The sequence below is a fragment of the Molothrus ater genome, chromosome 6 (genome assembly GCF_012460135.2).
Source record: "Molothrus ater isolate BHLD 08-10-18 breed brown headed cowbird chromosome 6, BPBGC_Mater_1.1, whole genome shotgun sequence".
Lineage (NCBI taxonomy): Eukaryota > Metazoa > Chordata > Aves > Passeriformes > Icteridae > Molothrus > Molothrus ater.
The window spans coordinates 56001727-56023654 of NC_050483.2; the positions used below are offsets into that span (position 1 = coordinate 56001727).

A 21928-nucleotide genomic window follows, 5' to 3' on the forward strand; every position below is an offset into this window, starting at 1 on the left:
GGGAATATCTGGACTAATCCCATGGTACCCTGATAATGCTCCCTTTGACATATAGGAGATCCTTTATGGAGCACTATGTGACCCTTCCTGTAGACAAACACATGTCACATGTGCCAGGTGAAACAGGCTCCAGCTAGATCCATTTGTGTTTATCACTCAATACAGCAGGACTTGCACACTGGTATCTCTGCAGCAATCCTGTTTGATAAGCTGCTCTGCAAAGAGCAGAATGCCAATGTGGATGAGAGCTCCTGTATTCCTGCCTGGGTGGCCATAACAGATGGTCTATAGTGGAACTCCAGACACACAAAAAAACGTGAAGTGGCACAAATCTGAGTCACTGGTACAATCTCTGCTCTGGAGGGCTCTTGACTGCTGTTCCAACTGTCTGGGTGCTAAAAAGCAGAGCTGAACTGGTGAGGAGCTGGCCCTGAAAATTCCTTCCCAGCTATTTTTAAAAAGCCCTTTTGTAGGAGAGTGAGGCAGTGTAAGTTTTCAAAAGAATAGGTTTGTCTTTTACCTTTGATAGCAATGGAAAAACACTGATCAAAAGCATTTATTATTGCTTGTAGATCTCCAGGAAGAGCTGCAGGTACTGAATGCACATATTTTCATATATATGCCCACACACTTGTTTGAGAGATGTTGGTCCTGTGAACTTTTATCTGAGGAAAGTTAATTTTTATTCTTGTAAATTGGTATTACATGTATTTATACAAACACATACATAAGCATATCCAGATACACATCTATGTAAAACACCTGCAGTACTCAGTTCTTCTCCATCTCTGCTTGGGATTCACATAACCATTTTCAAAGCAGCAATTTTTACAAAATACAGGCTAAACAGAGAATAGGAGAAGGACAAGTAACAGTACCCCTTTGAAACATCAGCAGTTTTACATTCATATCTTATGTTGTGCTCTGAAATCTCATCATAGATGAGGACTTCACAGATTAAAGCAGAAAAAAGAAAGCGATCAGGAAATAAATGGGAAGCCCACTGTGTAAAATCTGATGGCCATGTGATAAAGAAAAGGTAAGATTTGTTTATTCCCTGATAAAGCCTGTATTTTTTTCTTGGATTGTTACTGTCCAAACATTACCTGATATAAAACACATCACAAAAATGCTTTGCACAGCCAAAATGGACCAACCAGACTAGATGGACCATCTAAGAAATGAATTAGCTGAATGCATTATTTACCAGCTTGTTCAGCTGTACTCAAGAACTAATTCTGTAGTTATTATACAAAGTCAGAATGAAGAGTAAAAACATCTGTGTGCACTGGACAGTGGACTTGGACAGCACTGTTGATTTTCATCCCTTCTATGGCAGTTATTTTAATAGATACATCACAGGTTTCAATTTTAGATATTTGATGTTTTACAGAGATGGATTAATCCCATACTAGGAAAACTGAAGTACAATCATGTAAAATGACTTGCTCAACTGCACCTGAAGTGCCAGTGTAGCCATCAGGCTGTGCTAGAACCTCCCTTCTGCAGAGTGTGCTGCCAGTAGCTTTATGAGCTGCTCATTACACTGCTGACATCAAAAGCAGCACACAGGACACTGAGCAGAACTGGGGAATTCTGAGCACATGGAACAGCAAAACACACACAAATACAAGTTCTGTCCCTCACTAATGGGACGTTGCATTGTTTTTGCCATATTTTATCTTAAATTGGTATAACTCCAACCCACATTCTTTGTTATCCACCCTTGTTTGCATTTAGATTATTTTAGCTGGTTTAGTTTAAGAAAATTTAAAGTTTTAAATGTTTACAAATACATACAAATCACTCTTCTAAACTTAGAGTTACACAACCCTTCTGTAACTGTGGCACATTTCAATCTTAGTTTTGCTTTTTTAAATACAATTCTTCCGAGAAGTGCAATCGATTTACAGAGGATGACAAATTCTACAGTTCTCTGACTTAACATCATGTGGAATTTCATCTTAAAAGATGTCTTGACTGCTAGATTATAAAATAAAAATGAAGGCATGGCATTAGGGCTGTTGCAGGAAATAATTTCTCAAGCAGCATTACTGTCTACTTGAGGGAGAAATACCTGGCTTGGGAGGTCAGCAGAAATGGATGCGGGGGTAAAACAGGTCAGCAAGATTGTGAATAGATCAGACTGACTCAAAAGCATTTGTATTGGCATGTGTAAACAGTGGGGTATGTGACAGGCAGGACAGCAGATGCTGGCCTTGTTGAGGCCTTAATTTTAGTAATGTCCAGTCTTGGGCACTACAGTTACAAAATAAAAAAAAAAAAGATGTGAATGGTTTTGAGACAACACAAGGAGAAGACATAAGCATCTTAAGAGGCTTAAAACTGTGCCACACCAGGAAGGATTGAAAGAAAGCAAAAATGCTTTGTCTATAGGTAAAAAAAAAATAGGAGAGACATTTATCTTAAGACATAAAGAGGCATTTTGAGAGGTGAGAAGCAAAACCACTCACATCCATTACAGTTATACTTCAGTGGCCATGAGCTTTTAACTAGTACTGCAGGTTCTCAGCGGGAGCTGGACCAGGGAACTGGCTGAAAATTAGCAGTTTAAAAGCAGTTTGACAACAGCTTAAATGACTTTGAATCAAGTCTGACACAGTCTCACTTCCTCCGTTATGCCAAAAGCTGAGTCAGGAAGCTGAGTAGGACAACAACTAGATATCCTTTGCAGGGTTAGTAATGTTGAGAGCATTCAGTACCTGCACAAACAGCAGGGATGTGGCTGACCCACCAAAGCAACCAGCTCTCAAACTGCCTTTGAGCTAATTTCCTAAAAAAAAAAAAGACTGTACGTCAGAGGGATTTGGTCATATCAACATAGGAGGGCTGCTACTCATAGATGTCAACTTTTTAAAAAACGTAACATTCCTATTAACACCATTACAGAATCACACAATCAGTTAGGTTGGAAGAGACCTCTGAGATCTAGGACTGAACACCACCTTGTCAACCAGACCATGGCACACCCAGTCATCCCTTAAACACCTCCAGGGACAGTAACTCCACCGATCTCCCTGGGCAGCCCATTCCAATGTCTAATTACCCTTCCTATACAGGAATTCTTTCTAATGTCCAAACTAAACATGCCCTGGCTCAGCAGGGATGTTCCCTGACATCCCCTACTGCATCCCTTTATTTCTGTCACTTGTCTGAGAAAGAAGAGACTGAACCCTGGCTACACCCTCCTTTCAGGGAGTTGCAGAGCACTAAAATCACCCCTGAGCCTCCTCTTCCTCAGACTAAACATCCCCAGCTCCCTCAGCTGCTCCTCACAGGACTTGTGTGCTCCAGATCCTTGCCCAGCTTCGTTACCCTGTAGCCATCAGCTGTATTTTGGGAAAACCCACGGCAAAAACAAACAAACCAAAACCATCAAACACCAAGCCATCGGGTAGATAAATTTAACCCAAATTTATGATATTTAACTATGCTATCTACAAGCAGTCATTGTGCTGGTCCCTAGTTCCAAGTATATATAAATATACTTGGGGGCAAAAAACAAAAAAACCAAACCAAAAAAAACGATGCAGACAGCGATCACACACTGGGCTGAGAAACCCAAGGGTGCAGAGCCGCAGCAGTGAAGAGTGAGGGGCGCAGCGGCTGCTTCCCAAAGCAGGGAACCGCCGGCTCGGTCCCTCCGGCTGCACCCAGCGCGGTCCCCTCGCCCGCAGTCCGCCCCGGGCAGCGGCTCTGCGCCCCCCGAGAGGCTCCGACGGGGCTTTACCTCAGCCTGAGCGCGGTTTCCCCTCAGCAGCGCCGGGTTTTACTGCTCAGCCGACGGGCCCCGCCGCTCGCCCGGCAGAGGGATGGGAGCGACGCGCGGGCGAGAGAGGCGAGGGACGGCGGGGCCGCGCTGCCGGGGGAGGGGGCGGCCCTTTCCCGGCGGTCCCGGCGGCCAAGGCGGCTCCGGGCGCCACTGAGGCGGCGCGTCCCGGCGGCGGCTCCGGTGGGCGGTCGGGGGCGGTCCGCGGGCGGGGGGCGGTGGCAGCAGCGCGCTCGGTTGTGAGCGAGAGCGAGTGCGTGCGAGCGAGTGCAATGGCCGGAGCCCGCTGAGAGCCACAATAGGAGCGAGACCCCGACGCCCACCGGGACCCTCCGCTCGCTCTCCCCCGCGCCAGCCGCCGGCGGAACAGCAGCGCTCCCCGCCCTGCCCGGCACTGCCCCCCCCCGCGCCCGCCGCTCCCCCTCGGCTCGGCTCGGCTCCCTCCCGCCTCGCAGGGCCCTTCTCCGGGAATGTGAAGAGGCAGCAGCACCGCAGGCAGCGGGGAGTGCACGGGACTGAGCGGAGCCGCCCGCGCCTGAACCCGCCGCCGACGCCGCCCTGCGCCGGGGAGGCCGCGCTGCCGCCGCCGCCGAGGCCGAGGCCTACAGGGCTCCTGCGCCGCCGCGGCAGCGACCGAGCCCGGCGAGAACCGCACTCGGGCCGCCGCCGCCGCCAGGCATCGGCCGCGCTCCGCCAAGGCCGCCGCCGCCTCCCTCCGTCTCCGGCTTCTCTACCGGGAGCGTCAAGGTAACTCCATCGCCGGCCCGGCGGTGCGGGAGGAGGAGGCGCGGGGGGCTGCGGGAGGACATGTTCCAGCTGCGGAGATCCCGTCTGGAAATGACAGCCGAGAGCGGATAATTGCGCCTCTGCTCCCTTCCCCGCCGATAGCCGTCGGTATTTTCACTTCCCCCCCCACCCCCCCACCCCCGGGACCGGCGGATCTGATGAGCGTGGCTTCGTATTTACCAAAATACTCGGGGAATGGAGCGGAGGAAGCGGGGAGCGGTGGCCGGGTTTGCAGCTTTTCCCCCTCGCACACAATAAATAATCTCGGGCTTTATTCCCCCCCTCCCCCCCACTGTTGGTGGAAACAGAGTATTTCCCTGTGATAGTGTATGCAGGGCAGCGAATGTTCATTTGGAGAGGCGAAAAAAAAGATCAGTGTTTACTGTAAGGTTGTTAGGCTGGATGTAGTCTTGTTGAATTAGAATTAGATTTTAATAATTTATAAAGCAGGTTAGGAAACTGTTACTAAATTTACAGCAGAGAAGTGTCAGTAAAGCTCTTTGCTGACACAATGATCCTCCAGTTTAAGTGATCTACTTTAGTCGCTGTCCATTATTACTATTTTTATTAATTTTTGTAATTTAATTTGGAGAGAGCGTGCAAACATTTCTGCAGGGATGGTTACACTTTAATGATGCACGTGATGAGGAGGGGAAGCTTTCTGATGAGAAGAGATGGGGCCAAACCGATTCAGGTTTAGGGAATATATTTTTGCTGATATATTCAGAATTTGGTTTATGTAACAGGTAACTTTGTGTGTTTTTTGGCGGACTGTTGAAATCTTAGAAGTGGGTTACTAAAGTACAGGCCATTCTAGTCCAGTTTATCTGACTTTTTTATTTATTAATCTTGGCTGGGGCCTGAATGCCCTGGTGATGGTGGCTTTTTTTTTTTTTTTTTTTTTTGCCTGGGTGATAAACAAGACCAGTTTAAGGTACGGGTTCATGTTGCTGATAGTATATTATATTTAGAAAGCCTAAGCTGGTAGTGAAAGAATACCTCAGGAGAAATCAGAAAGATGGAATAAGGTTTTTTTCATTATTCTAATGCTGGCTGCACGGTTCAGCTTCTGGGTGCTGCACATGCTTCCTTGAAGAAGCTATGGAGTTTATACTCCATTTTTGATAGATTCAATGCACCTATATGTAATTTTGCATTAAATAGTTCTTATCTTTTGGAGCTTGTTTACACTCTTGCCACAAACCTTGCTTTCGAAAGCTTTTCTTACAAAACACAAACCCAAATAATGCCTGTTTCAGTGGATTTAGTAATCTACCAAGCACACGAGTGACCAGATAATTTCAATAAAAATAATAAGTACTCGAAAGCGTTCTGTATGTTGTGGAATCAACTTCTTGTAGCACACGAGGAGTCACTTTGGTAATTGAAGTCAACAGACATTGAGGATGAGTAATGCTTTCCAAGGACATGCTCTAAGACCCTGATCCTGCAAGTGCTTACGCCGATGCTTAACTTTGCACGGGTGCCTGTCCTGGCCGAAATCGACAGAGCTGCCCTCGTTAATGGTCGTGTTAATTAATGAATGCAGATGAGGCTGCTGGAGTTAACTGTGCACCGAGCTGCTGCTTGTAACGTGTAGGCCTGGATTCCTCCTGTCTCCTCTCCCTTGAGTATTACTCATGTATTTCATCAAGCTCTGATGGGCCTTTTTAACAGACAGGACCAGACTGGTAAATAAAATAGCTGGATGCATTAATTCAGTGTTTGCTAGAGGTACAGAATCAGCTGCAGGAGTACCACCAAGGCAGGTTTTGTAGGAAGAAGCAAATGCCTATTGCTTAGGCCAGCTGAAGTTGGGAAACAAACAAACTTTTGCTTGCAGAAGCCTTTTTTGGCTCTCTGCCTCTCCCTGCAAACCTTGTCTGTCTCATGCCCTTAGAGCAGTTATTGCTACCACACTGCCAGTCATCCAGAAATGCCAGGACATGGAATAACTACATGTAAAGGCACTTGCAGGCAAATAACTGAGTGTTTCTGAAGTGAAGAATAAAGAAGTAATATGCACAATTTGTCAGTGTTAGTGAAATTGTGAAACATAGCAGTACCTTTTACTATACTTTCCTAAATTTCTATAAAATCTTGTATGGAGGTGTGGCAAATAAATGGAGTTTTTGTTCTATCCTGTGTTTTTTGTCCTGTGCATATGGGTAACCTTAATGCCAAAAAACCATCTGTGCCTTTTTGTGTACCCATTCTTTAGCAGAGTAAGTTGGAATGACTTCATCCCAAGGAGTGCATAATTTAAAGCTACAGTCAGGTCTGCAGGTGTGTGAAGTTCTGAAGGCAGTGATGTCAGCATTAGGTCTGAAATTTTTGGCAAATGGGAGACACAGGTAAAAAAGTAAGCAAGAGGAATTACTACACTAATAATTAAGTTCCATTAAGTTTATTCCATCCCTAAGATGGGTTAGATCTCTCAGCAGTTTATCTATGTGAGTTGTCAACAGGAGAGCAGTGCAGGAAGAAGATATCTGGAAAGTTTAGATTAATCTTTACCTGTTTCACTCATTTGGAACACATTTTTAACACATGCTTTCCTTCAGTAGGGATATGTCCTCAGCACCAACTACTCCTCCATCAGTGGATAAAGTAGACGGATTTTCTCGGAAGTCCGTCAGAAAAGCCAGACAGAAGAGGTCACAAAGCTCCTCCCAGTTCAGGTCTCAGGGCAAGCCTATCGAGTTAACTCCCCTGCCTCTGCTAAAAGGTAAGATCAAACACAGTTTTTAATAAATTAAACAATTTTTGCTCTACAACCAACTTCTAAAATCCAAGTATTCTATGGTCAGAAATTGCAGGGAAATTTTGCAGGCATTGAGAAATGTTTCATGCCACATATATATGTATTTAAGTGCTACAAAATATTTTATCTGTGACTTGAGGGTGTGGTAATTGTTTGCAATACTTTTGGAAGTTTTAAATGCTGATGTTAACCCCTACCACGACTTGAATTTTCAAGGCTCTCAGGCTTTGTGCAAGAGTGTTGTGGTTGGTGAATCCTGACATAAATCAGCAGTAATTTTGGTAAGGGTGAATGGGCTTGTGAGCTGAAGGAAACTGGTTTTCAGTATCTTTCCTTGGTGTGTGGATCTGCACCCTGTGATAGTGGTGCCAACTGCAGCCCCTACAGCAAGAGAGGAGGTGGGATCCCCTCTCATACCATTTGTGCATGGATAGCTCCCAGGTCCTGCCTTCTGCTGGATTTTGAAATGGAAAGGTCCCATGAGCTGCAGCCTCCCAAGGGGAAAGATGCTGCCAATCTGGTCTTAGGCAAGGCCCTACTGTTTTGAGATCTTGCATATCCCAATGCTGGTTGAGTTTCTGCTGGCAGATTTAACCTCTGATTTGAGAAGGAAAAATATTATCCAGCATACTGCTCTTAAAAGGATGTCAATATCTCTGTGATACCTTGACTGCTTCTCCTGAATTCTAGTTGTCACTGAATTTCAGTACAAATCCAGGGGTCAAAAGCACCTCTCAGAATGTCTGTCTGGTGAGAAAGGGGAAATCACCTTTCAGAAGTCTTCAACACTGACTTCTCAAATGGGTTATTTACTTCTGTGTGTTTTTTTCATTGCTATTCTTCATTTCTGCTCTAAGTAGCAAAAATAGGCACGGCTGGTGCTGATAATTCTGGAAAATAACAAGTTTAATAGGTTTAATACTGTGTCTGTCCCTTTTCTTCCTTTCTGGGCAAGTATATTCCCCACATTCTCTCATCTGCCTTGTTTGACAAATTTGTTAATCAGGGTATTGAAATACATAACAAATGTGGAACTGTACTTTGGTTGGTTCTCAACCCCACTTCATAAGGATACAGTAGTTGCAAAAAAAAAAACCCTACAAACCCCCCCCAAAAATTTCTCACCTTAATGTGTGTCTTCAAATTTAATTAAAAGTAGGATTCCTTTACAGGAACAGGCTTAGTTCCAGTGGACCTCTAATTGCAATATTGTGGGCTTCTTTCGGTGGCTCCCTGTAAGAATGCACAAATGGAGTATCCTGAGTCAAATGAAATGTGCACCCAGCCCCCCTGCACTGTGCCTGGTGGTGACTTTCATCCAGTATTTCTCAGTTTAGGGTTGGTTGGTGCCACTGGATTTGACTTTGTAGTCTGCAGTGAATATTATTTGTGATTCTTTGGGTGATCCTGTGCAGGGCCAGGAGTTGGACTTCAATGATCCTGTGGGTTCCTTTCAACTCAGGTTATTCTGTGATTCTAAAATTTTTTTTCTCTTTGTTGTTGAACTCTTTTGTTGTTTGGTGCCAATATGATAAAGAAGCAAATACTTCTTTCAAATAATTTTAAAGCTCAGTTTTGCACTTTTTTAGGTAATTTTTGATATGCAGGTTATTTCATGCCAGTTGCTGCATTTCGGAAGGTGACTGGAGTTTATCCTTTGGCTTAAATGATGGGATTAGTGGAAAACATTGAGATTTGTATTTGTATAAATGAAGAAACTGATGTTGTGATTATTTCACTCTATTCTGTAGTCCCATTCAGGGAGTAAACCAGGCATGGGCACAAGCATAAGTAAAACAGTGAGAGCCTCGCCTTGCAGAAACACAGGCGTGTCCAGGTGCTTAATGTGACTACTGCAGCCAGTCCTGAGGATTGAGATATAAAACTATAATAAGATAAAACAAACAGCTGGGGAGCAGAGAGTGTTGGTGAGACATTTATGATTAGTGTCATAGTGAGTTACAGTGGTCCAGCTTCAAATTAAGAATGTGATCCTGGGAGTTGGTTTTCCCTCTTTGCCTTAATGCAGATTCCCAGAGGCACAGGGATCTACCTGTGCAGATTAATTTGTGGGATTTGGGCCTAACAATCTCTCTAAACAGCAGAGCTATTGGTCCCTGCAGAAGGGACACTGGCAGCTAAAAATCATGCTGCTGTTCGGAAATATTCTTGACCTACATTAATATTTGTAACATTCAGGGTTGTTAAGTCTGCAAGAAGTGAGGAAGTTATTTTCTCCTGTGTTTTCCATCCTTTTCTTGACCAATTTAATCAATGTCCTGATTATTTTTAACTCTTATGGTTATATTCACCTTCCAACAAGTGATCAGTCCTATTCCTTCTGTCCAGTAAGCATATGATTTCCAGTTTTATCCTGGAAAATTTTGTCTTTTAAACCCAAATAGAGAAGAGATACCAGCAAAGTAGCTTTTTAAAGTCTCAGAAAACTGAGCTTAGTTTGGAGATGTGCAATTGATAAGCTTCCTGGTTTGGGTAGATTTCAGGTTTAATTAAATATCATCAGAAATTTTCAGTATGGGAACTTTTTAGAGGACAGCCCTCAAATTCATATTCATCAGATGTATTTCATATGCAACATGGAGGGGTCTTGCTTACACAAACATACATGCTATGCTCCCTTCTATTTTTTTTGGTTTTAATTTTTTTTTTTTTTTGTGGATATATTGCTTATTGACATTGTCAGGCTGCTTTATCTCAAGCAGCACTTTATGGCCTTCAGTATCTTCTGTGATTACAAGAATCATGTATGCAGAAAACTGGGTAACTGCTTGGTCCATTCCTTGCAAGTTTTTATACTCTGCCTGTCACCATAATGATCTGAGCACCTTCCAGTAGTGTATTAAGTGACGTGACTACACATCTGTCACATCTTATCTGCTCTCCTTCCTTTCCCTAGGGGCAGAGTCACATATAGTGAAATGGCTTGTTTTGGTAGTGTTTTAATGCAGTCTGTTGCCTTCTGTGAGCATACACGCCTGTATTGCAAAAACAGATAGATACGCCAGCCTTGTTGTTGTTCTTTTGGTAATAAAAATATTTTGGGAAAGAAAAATAAGAGAGATGCTATGTTTTGATGCTCTGTACAAGTCTGAAGGATAAGCTGCCATTTAGGAAATGGAATAAGAACAACTGGAATTTTCAGTGTTGCTCATTTCAGGAAAAAAAAGTATAGAGAAAAGAAGTTGTTGCTCTCGTATTTTAAAAAAAAAAACATGTGTATGGTATCAGTTTATAAACAAACATTTAATGTATTTGGAATACAAGGTGTTCCTTCTGAGGCTCTGCTGGGCTGAATTCAGGCTTTCAAAAGCCCCAAGTCAAGAAACTGCTGTTTGCCTAAAGACTTAAAATTTTAGAAGATTTCATTATATTTTTATTTATTGCATTGTGACTAAATCTAATTTGAAGTTATCTTTAAAAATCTGACTATTGTCCAGTATAACACTTTAAGCCCAGCGTTTTCTCCTTCGTTTCAAGTGTAGAGGAATGGGATGGGAGGTGCACATGGGAGTTGTGGCACAGTTGCATTTTGCCTCTGTGCTCCTCTGTATGTTTCTCACATGCACATTTTGAAGGTTGCATGCTTTTCCCTGGTGTATCTCGCAGTGCATGATGGATTTTGGCTGTACTTTGAAGAGGCTGCTGGTATTACCCAGGCTGACAGGTGCCTTAGGTGTAACTGGTTTGTGACAGAGCAGTCCTGGTGAAGGGCCCTTTTTTGGGATTGAGTGATTCCATCTCTGTGCCTGAGATTCCCTCCCAGGTTTGCTAACCAGGTTTGTGGCATGCCTCAAATCGAGCTGGCTCTGTAGAGGAAAATATAATTGTAGCTGCACTGGATAGGTGTATTATTTATTGGAGGACTATTTTGCTTTCATTTTGTATAGCTGCTCTTTTTACTTAGAAGTCTCTAGAGGTGGAACAGCAGGAGTGCAATGTTAGAAAGCATTTGGCTGGAAAAAGAGTATATTGTAAGTGCTGGACATGTGAAAACAGAGCAATTTCAGTATTACCTGCAAAAGGGGGAGGGGGAGCTCATTTGTGTTCCTGCCTGGTGTCTGTAGAAGTAGGGGAGTGTTCAGAGGATGAAAACATACACAGAGATGATTAAAAACATCATGTGTCTTAAAAATGCACATTTAGCATCCTGAGAAATTGCACAGAAAACTTGCATGCAGCTCACAGCATCGTTGCCACCCCTCTTGTCCTCATTACAAACACAGAAGTTAGGCAAAGCAAACCATCCAAAAGCCAGACTGCTAATTGTTAAATCATTTGTATCCCATTTTTGTAATTCAGGGTGTGTTTTTTTCCTGTCATCCTTCCACATTTTCCAATGATTTAATATAATTAGTGAAGGTTACTTTAATGTTCTCTGCAACTATTGTATATTTTTGTTGAAAACGTTTCAAAGTATGATTTTTATTTTTAGATGGTTTTTCCTCCTTAAAATAAGCACTCAGAGCAGAAGTTCTCTGTCAACAGTAACAATTGCTTTGCTACCTCAATATTATGAAATTTATTGAGCTTCTAATACATTTATCAGATAGTTTCCATGGCATTAAAGAATTGGTGTGGTGGCAACAAAAGAGCATTGCATAGTCAAAAAGGGAAAAATCTCTTTCCACTTGCTATTTGCTTTTGATCATTAAATTATTTCCCTATAGCTGAGATTTTATTATAAGCTTTTCTTGTGAATCTTATCTATTGGTCAAATGCTGAGGTTCCTAAAAAGTAAAAAATTCTAACAATTTGAAAAGACTCTCAACTGAGAACTGCAAGATGTGCACCTTCTTGTTCAAACACAGTTACTTTTAATTTTTAAAATATTCCTTTATCATACAAAAAGTATCCAGGCCTTTGCAGACCTATGGATGCCACCTAAAACTTGTAATATGAGAAATAGTTATGATTTGAGTTGTAGAAGAAGAAAGACAGAGTTTGTTTTCTGTTGGCTTCCATGGGAGCTGCCTGCTTATCTTGTCTGTGCTGCTCTTCAGTTGAGACATTTGGAATGTTTTACAGATATCAGATATACAAATATCAGTAAACTGTTAATAAAATCACTGAGCTAAATGCTCTCTTCTCATATATAAACAGGAATTTAGGGTCATAGTGGTTATGATTTCCCAAAATAAAATTCAGCCTTATTTACAGAATTAGAAATAGATCTTAGGACTCCTAATTTATTGCATGGAAGAAACACTGGAACTTGGTTTGAGCTGCATGTACATAATCAGGGATGAATCCTGGAACTGCTTCTAGGAATTTTCTGCCCATTCTGGTTGATATAAATCTGGACATAATAGGCCATCTCTGTGTAAGATTTGGGAACAGGGCCACAGTCTCAAAAGGAAGAAGGACTTAACCCATTTAGTATTTTTTTTATGAATATGTATGATGTTCTAGTCATAAGTAATAAATGTCTTCACTTTCTTTGTGCTCTTGTCAGTTGGTTTTTGAATATGCACTTAACCTTCTTTATAATCTGTTTACATCTCTTGATTGTAGAAATTTTTCCCAGTATTTTTAAAGGTTGTTTCAATACACTAATTCCATTCTGGTTTTTAGATTTTTTTTGTGTTTGTTTGTTTTTTTTTCTGGTTGCTTGTTACTATCTCCCACATTGGGAATGTATTTTTGGAGGACAACATTTGTAGATAATGGGCAGGTTAAGTAAAAGAAATACCCTCTTATCTTAACAGCATATGGTTGAAAATGTAGTTGGTGAGGAGTTCTGTCAGCTTATCCCCAATGTTTCCAGTCACTTCTCTGTATTAATTGCTGAGTCTCTCCAGGACTGGCAGTTTTCCTATGGCCAGAGTGGTGGTGGGTTTTTTTTTGTTTTTTAGGGGAAGGTGGTTGGTTTGGTTTGCTTTGCTTTGCTTTTGAAGCCTCCAGTGTAATTGTTTTACTTCCAAAATTTCTCAGCCTGGCTTCTGGAAGTGTTTAGTGATGATGATTCCCACCTTTTCCTTTTCTTTTTTCTTTTTAATAATTTTTAAAGTGAAGTAAGTTGTAATTATGTAAAATGTGTTTCTGTACTCTTCACAAGATTGACTCTAAAATCTTGATAATTTTCTGCAGGGTGTTTAGACTTTATCATAGAATCACAGAGTCACAGAGCAGTTTGGGTTGGAAGGGACCTTAAAGATCTTCTTGTTCCAGCCCCCTGCCATGGACAGGGACACCTTCCACAGACCAGGCTGCTCAAAGCTCCATCCAGCCAGGCCATCAACATGAAAAACTTTTGGTTTTAGTCTGTGCTTGTACAATCTGTCTTTATAACATTTCCCAGTAATACTTATCTCTCTAATAATATTGCCATTTTCTTTTCTGTGCCCAAGCGTAACTCTGTGGGTCTGTAATAAAACCTCCTGTTTCTGTAATAAGTACCTCCTTTATATTCCTTTCCTGAAGTACCTTCAACAAATACAAGTTCTGGTTCAGCCAGGCTATTATTTCTATATAGTGCACATGCTTGTTGAAGTATAGTGCTGCCTTTATAATTGATTATGTTATGGAGCTTTACTGTTGTGAAAGAACACATTTTCCATATCTCTGGAATTATGTGTGTATTTATAAAATCTGTGTTTGTGTATATTACATGTGTATAATATAGAAGTGTATATAAATAAGCTGTAGACATATTTAATGTCTTATACAAAGTTTATATGTTGAGTTTATTTAATTTTCTGTTTTTCAGATGGGATAGTGCTTCTGTTCATTGGTAGAGCTTTATAGTAAGGCAGCAGTCCTTTCACATTCATCCATTGTAAGCTACTGCCTCCCTGAGAAAAGAGCACTTTCATTAATGCTTTCTGGGGAGTGGGAGGAGGACACACAACTATTTTTAGGTTCAGGGTAACTTCCTTTCACCTACAGTTTTTTCATTCAGGTTATTACTGTTTCTTTGACTCAATCAAGCAAAAATCCTTAGTAACAGAGGAGGGGAGTTCAGGGAGTTTTGGTAGGATGGGTATTTATGGATTACTGTACTCTTGATAACTGTATAACTCACAAGTATCAGCAGATGGGCTCACTTTGCTGCATAAGAGGTTAAGGCAAATCTGTTAGAAAAATACTAAAATCTTCCTTTGAAACCTCCCTGGTAATGTCATTCTGGTTACAGGTGCAGCAACAGGAAGGTTTTTTTCTCGTGGCAAAACTTGAGAAGTTCTGGAGCCAAGTGTGGCCTCTCATCTGCTGAGGGAAATGTCTGAGGGCCACAGTGTAAAGCAGATTGTTAAAAACATTCCACCTCCTCCTGAATTTAGTGATGTGCTTGATCCTTGTCCTCTCAAACAGTTAATTCAGCAAATCTGAAATGCTGGTGGATGTTTATGTAGGGTTGATGGTTTCTGTATCTGTGGTTTTCTGTTTAAAGTAAAAAACAGTGCAGCTACAGTCTGAGGATCTTTATCAAGCGTTCCAAAAGATAAGGCAGCTGTCCAAAGAATCAGTGTAAAATACTTTTCTGCCCTTAGTTGTTGCACTTGATTGAAAATGTTGTCTGTTTTCAACGAAGTCTTGTAGTCAGACCGAAGAGGAATCACTTTGATTAGGAGTAATAATGATCCACAGTAATGGAAGGTTTTTCACCAGTAGTTTTTTTCTAATTGTTATATTAAACAAATCTAAGAGTACATACATTTTGAAAATTATACATGTCAGTATCATTTTACTTTTGAATTTAAGTCACAGTATGTCTGACATTAACAAGTTTTTTTTTTTGCTTGAAAACGAAATATTTAAAATTTTATTTTATTTTATAAATATTAAATAAATATTTATTTAAATATTTATTTTAAATATTTTATTTTCAGCATTTTTAATATATTTCATAAAAAATGATTATTATTTTGTATTTATTCTCTTTGTTGATTTTTCCACTCTTCTTCCATTCCAGTATTTATGACAGATTCTTAGACAGTGGTGTTTGTCTTGTGTGTGAAGTGCAAGGTCCTTCCTGTAGCATCTGCCAGAGTCTGGGGCAGAGGAGGAAGACAATAGAGCAGAATTGCTGTACCTGGTTACATGGGCTGAAAGAAAAAAAAGTGAAATGGCTCATTTCTGGGTAGCTTCCCAAAAGAAAAATTAGAATATCAGATTGCTGTAAAGTCTGTTTTACAGGCTTGGACATGGTGCCAGCTCTTCTGGAACAGCAGTTTCTCGTGTTCCCCGAGCTGAAGAGCTTGTTCTGATACCTCAGTGTTGGACTTCAGAGCTCACCGAGTTACAGGAGATGTGGAGAGTGCAGACAGCAGCCTGCTGCTCTGATTACAGAAGTTTGTGCATAATTAGGCTATTTCTGAAGATTTTTATGAATTGGAAAAGGTGCATCTCCTGCCAAACACGAGTCACAGATTCAGCTGTCCTTACTTGATGGTATTTTGCAGAAGTTGAAGTAACCCATCAGTTTTATCTCAGGGTGGTGAGTGAATGCTGACACCTTTGTGCCCCTGCTGGTTAAAAGTATCAGTTTTAGAACTTGACCCCCAGAAGGAGACATGATAAATTACTCAGTTACAACAATTTTTTATTCTGAAAAATCAGATACCATCATGAAGAATAAAGTTAAGTTGAAATGTGTGTTGTCTGGAGTTCTTTGCTGTCAGATTTTGATTTAAAAAATGAAGTAGATATAAGTTGCATGGTTATCTGTTTTATATTTTTCACTGTGAAGGCTGGCTGGGCAAAAATGCAGTTTGGGTATTGGGGGAAGCATTTCTTTGGGTATTCTTTTATCATAAGGTTAAGGAGATCTGTCATTAGAATTGTTTGTGAATTTCTAACTCTCTGAGGACTATCAGAAAAAAGGTTTAGTGTCATTAAGAGTTGTAGTAACTGTAGTTGGATGTGGTCTGTAGTTTTCTATGGGATTCCTGGAAGGTTTTTAGGAAGTTTTAGGGATGCATTGTGTGTGATGTATTTTTTTATAATGCTCATGATACAGCTATCTAGTGTGAGTTGTGCTTTTGTTGTTTGAGATTTCTGTGCTTCTTTGCAGTGTCATGAGTTTAATGTTATTATGACTTCCTTGGCTTTTTTTTTTCCATGTGCTTGTACTGAACTTGGATTTTCAGATTTTACAGCATAGGTGGTAGCAAATTTGTTGCTTTCAATGCTTTTGTCATATGGATTATGCTGCAAAGGAAATCTACTGCAAGTTAAATTTCTCCTATTACAAATTGATACTATGGATGGTCAGAAACTGAGGGAAGGATGATTTCAGATTTTTGAGGAATTAAATATTCTTATTTTTCCTTTATGTTACCCAGTAGGATGTACTGTGAACACATAAACTTCATTAGTTTTCTTGGCAAGTTTTGCTCATGTGCTCTCCACTTTCACATTCCAACAGCAGGACATAGATGTTATATGCAGTCTCTGTATAAATTAGAAAGTCTATTTAGTGTTTTCTGATTTCACATAAGATTAACTGTTCAAAGCTGTTTATAGAGAATATGTTTTCCCATCTATGTGTAAACAGAAATACAAAAGGTGGTGATTACAGCTGAGAAAGTACTTGAATCGCTGTCAAGGACAAAACTTATTGGTTGAATATTGTCAGTGTTACCAAGGGAGAGTAAATTTGGCAGCTTGCTCTCTTGATGTTTTCAAATAACACTTTTGGGATAGCTTTTTGAAGAAGTTGAGGTGGTAGTGTGTCATCGTGGTTCTCCTTCACTTTCCCTTTATTCCACCCAGCCCATGCTTCTCCTGTTTTCTTCTGTGCTTGTTCCTTATCACTGCCTTCCTTACTCCCACTTGGGTTTTCTTCCTGCACCCTCTGATGGATACGATAACGTTTTTCCACAAGAGGGTGATAAAACTCACACGTGTTAAAAGGAGCACTCCAGGTGGAGGGGATTGCAGAGGTTATTGACAAACTCAGTAGAATAAAATTAGCTGTACTTAGACAGAAAAATAGTCTGCTCACCTTCAGCTCCATCCATGTGTTACAGAGGTTGTTTGTGTGCACTTCTGGGGGCAAGACAAGACCTGTCAGGATGGAGATCCACCCTGGGAAGAACATGCCAGCTCCATCTTGCCTCTCTTGCAGTAATCAGGCCTTGCTGCAAGACAGCCTTTCATATCTGTTATTCATGCAATAATTTTCCTTTTCCTTTCTCCCCCATGCACTCTTGTGAGTATTTCTTGCTTTTTTTCCCCCTTCCTCTTCTGTTTACTAGGATACAAAACCTCCTTCTTCACTGGTCCTGTGAAACTGGTTGAAATTTTGATTCATCTGTAAAAAAGATGAATCTTTAAAAAGAATAAAAAGATGAGGCAGAGAGAGAGAAGAAAATAGCCACTCTTGTGATTTGTCTTTAAGAGGGAATCTTAGTAAAAATTTCTATCTGTTTTTGACTGTACCCAGACTTGAACAAGTGTTTTACTCAGGACTAGATGCTGCTTCAGCTTTTCTTTTTAGGGCTAGGAAGGCTGATGGAAATAAGTGGCTCTTAGTCCCTCTGACAAGAGCAGCTCCAAAATTGTGTGCCTTAAGTGATGGAGACCTTGACTAGAGTTCTGGCACCTGGGCTTGGCTCTTGGAAAAGTGGTGTGGTGTGGCTGGATAACCCAGATGTGGGAGCAGATCCATTATATATGTGGGAGAGGGTTGGGATGCAGGGCTTTTTAGATGACCTTCAAGAAGAAGTCAGCGTTTCAGGGTGGTTGTTATCCTGTATTTTGGATGCCATAGTCTCAGAAGAAGTGTCCATTGCTGTAAATTGCTTTGGAATATGATCTGAGCTGCCAGATTAAATCTCTGCAGTCACAAGTAAAAAGAGCTGCTGTGAGTCTCCTAATATTAGAGGAATGAGCAAATGAGCTCTATACTGTGGGTTAGGCATAAGCCAGGCAGTGAAAAGGCTCCTGGAAAAATTCTAAACACTTCATTGCCATGAGTCAGCGGGAATCGTGGCAAGGAGTGAGAGAGCAACAAAGTACTTGAGGTTATGTTTACTCCATCCTCCTATTAACTGTGAAATTCCAGGTCACAGAGTGAAATTTCTCACTCTTCTTTAATTTCAGGAAGAACAAACAAGTGTCCCAAATAATAAATAAAAAAGATTCTATCTTTTTAGAAAAAGACAATCACAGAGTCACTGATCTTGTCAGAATCTCTTTTTAAATATTTTGTCTCTCTTTAACTGTAGGAAATTCCAGTGGCAAGAGAAATGTGTTGAATTTCTCAGGACAAGTCTGTTCCTCTTCCTGTTCTTGTACTGTCCTGTTTGTCCCTAAACTACCACATCCATAATGTGCACAGTCAAGTTCAATAAACAGCATTTGGAGCCCTTGCTTCATGGGCCAAGTTTAAGTTTTGGTTCAGGTATCCCATAATCTTAAATGGGACAAAATCTTCCAATAAACACTCTTGAGGTGAGCATCCCACCCTCACAGTAGAAAAGACAATCTACAAAACCCGCAAAATACTTAGAATTTCTGTATATGCTTCTGAGCTGTTTCTGAGTGTAAGGGAATTGGGGACATTCTAATTTCTGTTAGCAATGTAAATCTATTTTTCCTAAATTTTTGGGATATTCTCCTAATGAAAGAATGCTGTAATACCTAGGAAAAAAAAGTAAATGGCTAGAAGCAGGCTTTGAGTATCTCTAAGCAAGTTTCTCTTATTTCCTGCTTGGTAAGGAGCAATCATTCCTCTTGCAGAAACTTTCTTAATCAAGGACTTTGTAGAGAGGAGGATTGCCATGCCCTTCATATAGATTCTAAGGTGACCTCATTTGAAATGAGTGCAGTGTTGGTTTGTCTTCCCTTGTTTTGTACAGTTGTTCCCAACATGAATAGGCATTGCCCTATGGCAAAAATTCATTTGAGAGCCAAAATCTTCAAAGTAATTTCAGTTGTGGTGAGATGTGCCAAAACTTCATGGTCAATAAAAAGCAAATGGTTTGGAAATGAGCATATTTTCATGTTTATTTGCTTTTGGAGAAGTATTATTCTTCTGGATTTAAGTGTTCTGATATATCAAATATAACAAAAAAGCTCTAAAACACCACATCATATACAATAGAAAATTCACAGACTGTTTTTCATTACACTTGGTCTTTTAAGCTAAAGCAGTCAGTAGTTGATAGTACATTTTGCCTATGTAGTTTCAAATGTCTGAAGGAACAGGACCTATCTCATGTCCAGAGCTGCAAGAAGGAGTGGAATAGAGCACCCACTCGTGTGTGCTTCATGTTGGGAGAGTTGTCAGATGGGAGAAAGGGGAGTAATTCAGCCTTCTCCCCATTCCTACATTCAGTGGCTGGACAGACACTCCCTCCCTCTTTTTTTTTTTGCTCATGCTGATTTTGTGGTTAATGCAGTTTTTCTGCATTGTTGTTTCCCAGGTTCCTTGTCCATATTGAATATCTATATTTGGGATTATTTTCCCCAGATGTATTAGCTGATGTTTTTCCAAACTGAATTTCACATTATTTTCTGGCTGTGTAAGGAATGTGCTTAGGTTCCTTTGTATTATTTCTGACTTTACTGCTACTCAAAGTTCTCTATTTAATATCCTCTGAAGATGTTATCTATATGCTATTTTAATCATTAGATCATTAAGGAAGTTATTAATGTCTGGACTAAATTGATTCTTATATCTCACTAGCATTTCTTTCCAGTTGGATACTTGGAGATTTTTATCCTTTTAATTCTAGACTTTTTGGCAGCACTGTGTGTGTCAGCCTCTTCCATCCAAAAAAATTGGAATCTGCTTTTAACGTAGGACTTTCAGGGAAAACTAAAGTGTGATTCATGCTGGAATAGAGTAAACTTTGTAAAGCCAATCACAATTGAAACTGAAGATGTGTTGTAATCACTCCAATATGTAGCTTCACATGGATTTCAATATGCTGTCTTTTGTACTTTCATTTGTACAGTAGCAGTTCTTAAATGATAAATTATTAAGTAAATATTTTCCTAGTGGAATGTGCTTTCTATTTTTGTATATCATCTTGAGAACAGAATGTGATTCCTTTCTGTAGGGTCAGCTATTTGAAATACTCGCCTGTGTTTGTTCTAACTGCATAATCTATAATCCTCAATATGTCTTTAATCCACTTTATCTCCTACAGAACTAAATCTTTGGAATTGGGGGGAATATAGTGTGATAGTTGGTATCTAAGGTTATAAAGTTTGGGAAGATTAAATTTACTTCTGAGGTCAGATTGATAGATTTTGGCAAATAACAGATAAAATAAATTACTAGAAAAAAAACCCACTACCCATATTTTCATGCCTATGGAATAAACAAATAATAAGTAACAAAGAGGCTTTGTAGTATTTCATTTCTAGAAATAAGATAAAATTAAAGATGAAATTTCCCACTTGGCTAATATTAAGCATCTCCTACAGTGATAAGGAAAAGGAATTGATTTATTTTCTGTTTTATTTTTCTTGTGTGAAGTTGAATTGAACTTCAAAATGTTTACCTTTGTGTGCATGACTAAGGCAGAAACCAGAGTGCATTTTTTAGCACTGACACTTGGGAGTGAGTGGATGCATTAATGTGAACACATTTAACCTTGGCTTCAAGGAGAAGGTGTGTGCTTCCACACACGTGTCTTGAAGTCTGTGCTGGGAGAAATGAGCTTGTCCTGGGATTGTTTAGGGTGGCTTTAACACTTTGGGATGCTGGCTTTGCTAAGGATAGCACAAAGTGCTTCTGTGGGATTGCTTCCTCAGAGAAATGGAAGGAGAAAAACTCCTGGGGAAAAAAAAACCTCCTTTTTTTAAATCCTTAAATAAAACAAGCTGTCAAAGGTCAGGTGTCTGTGTTTGTCTAATAAAGGCATTAGGTATCGTTTGTTAGGGGATGATGGATTTGTCATTTCACCTAGTGATAAATAATCTGATTTTATAAGGTGTTTGGGGAATGAGGATAATGATCATGTCAAATGGCAGGTTTGCACAGCACAGTCTTTTGTTAATGAAGGCACAGTGCATAGCAGGCCTGGGTTCAAAGTCCACAAGTATTTATTTTGTTTTGTTTTAAGTAGTTGGTGTTTAACACAAATACTCCTGGTTTCATATTTTAGAAGAAGCAAGATGATCAGCAATGTTAAGTAAATCTGGTTCATCAGTCTTAATATTTGTTCTTACAGCAACATGCATAATATTGCAAAAAACCACATGCTTCTAATACTAAACATAAGAAAAAACTTAGTGTGGAATTTCAGTATACTGTACTTGTAAAATTTAGGCCAATCCTGTGGAGATATAAATTGCAAGGAAGCTTATTTACATGAGTAGAGATTTCCTTGATAGAAAAAAAGCTACCATGTAAAACATGGCCTTGTCTGGTACAGACCCTTTAAAATTATTCCATGTGATCCATTCCCTGGGAGGGATGGAGCTGGCTGACAGGGCAGTGAGTGATTCTGACCACTGAAATGTCTCTTTTGCCACAGTGATGGCATCCATATGGCTGCAGGGAGGGAGGGCCTGCATTTTATTTTTTCCAGTGAGAAAGTAAGTGGGATTTCACTCTTTCCCCCCCCCCCACCTTCAGACAACAAGAAGTTTTCTCCCAGCTTCACTGCTTA

At 40.4% G+C, this 21928-nt stretch overlaps 1 protein-coding gene across 2 annotated transcripts in view; it reads left to right on the forward strand.

The window, feature by feature from the left end:
- Window positions 1–4014: 4014 nt before the first annotated feature.
- Window positions 4015–21928, forward strand: part of PPP2R5E (protein phosphatase 2 regulatory subunit B'epsilon) — a 73896-nt gene continuing 55982 nt past the window's right edge. The window contains exons 1-2 of one of the 2 annotated variants that reach the window (XM_036383618.2): window positions 4015–4537; window positions 7141–7304. In XM_036383618.2, the coding sequence (XP_036239511.1) occupies window positions 7148–7304 (157 nt within the window). In that variant the 5' untranslated portion in view covers window positions 4015–4537; window positions 7141–7147. The remainder of the gene's footprint in view (window positions 4538–7140; window positions 7305–21928) is intronic. The other variant, XM_036383620.1, reaches the window with a different exon arrangement.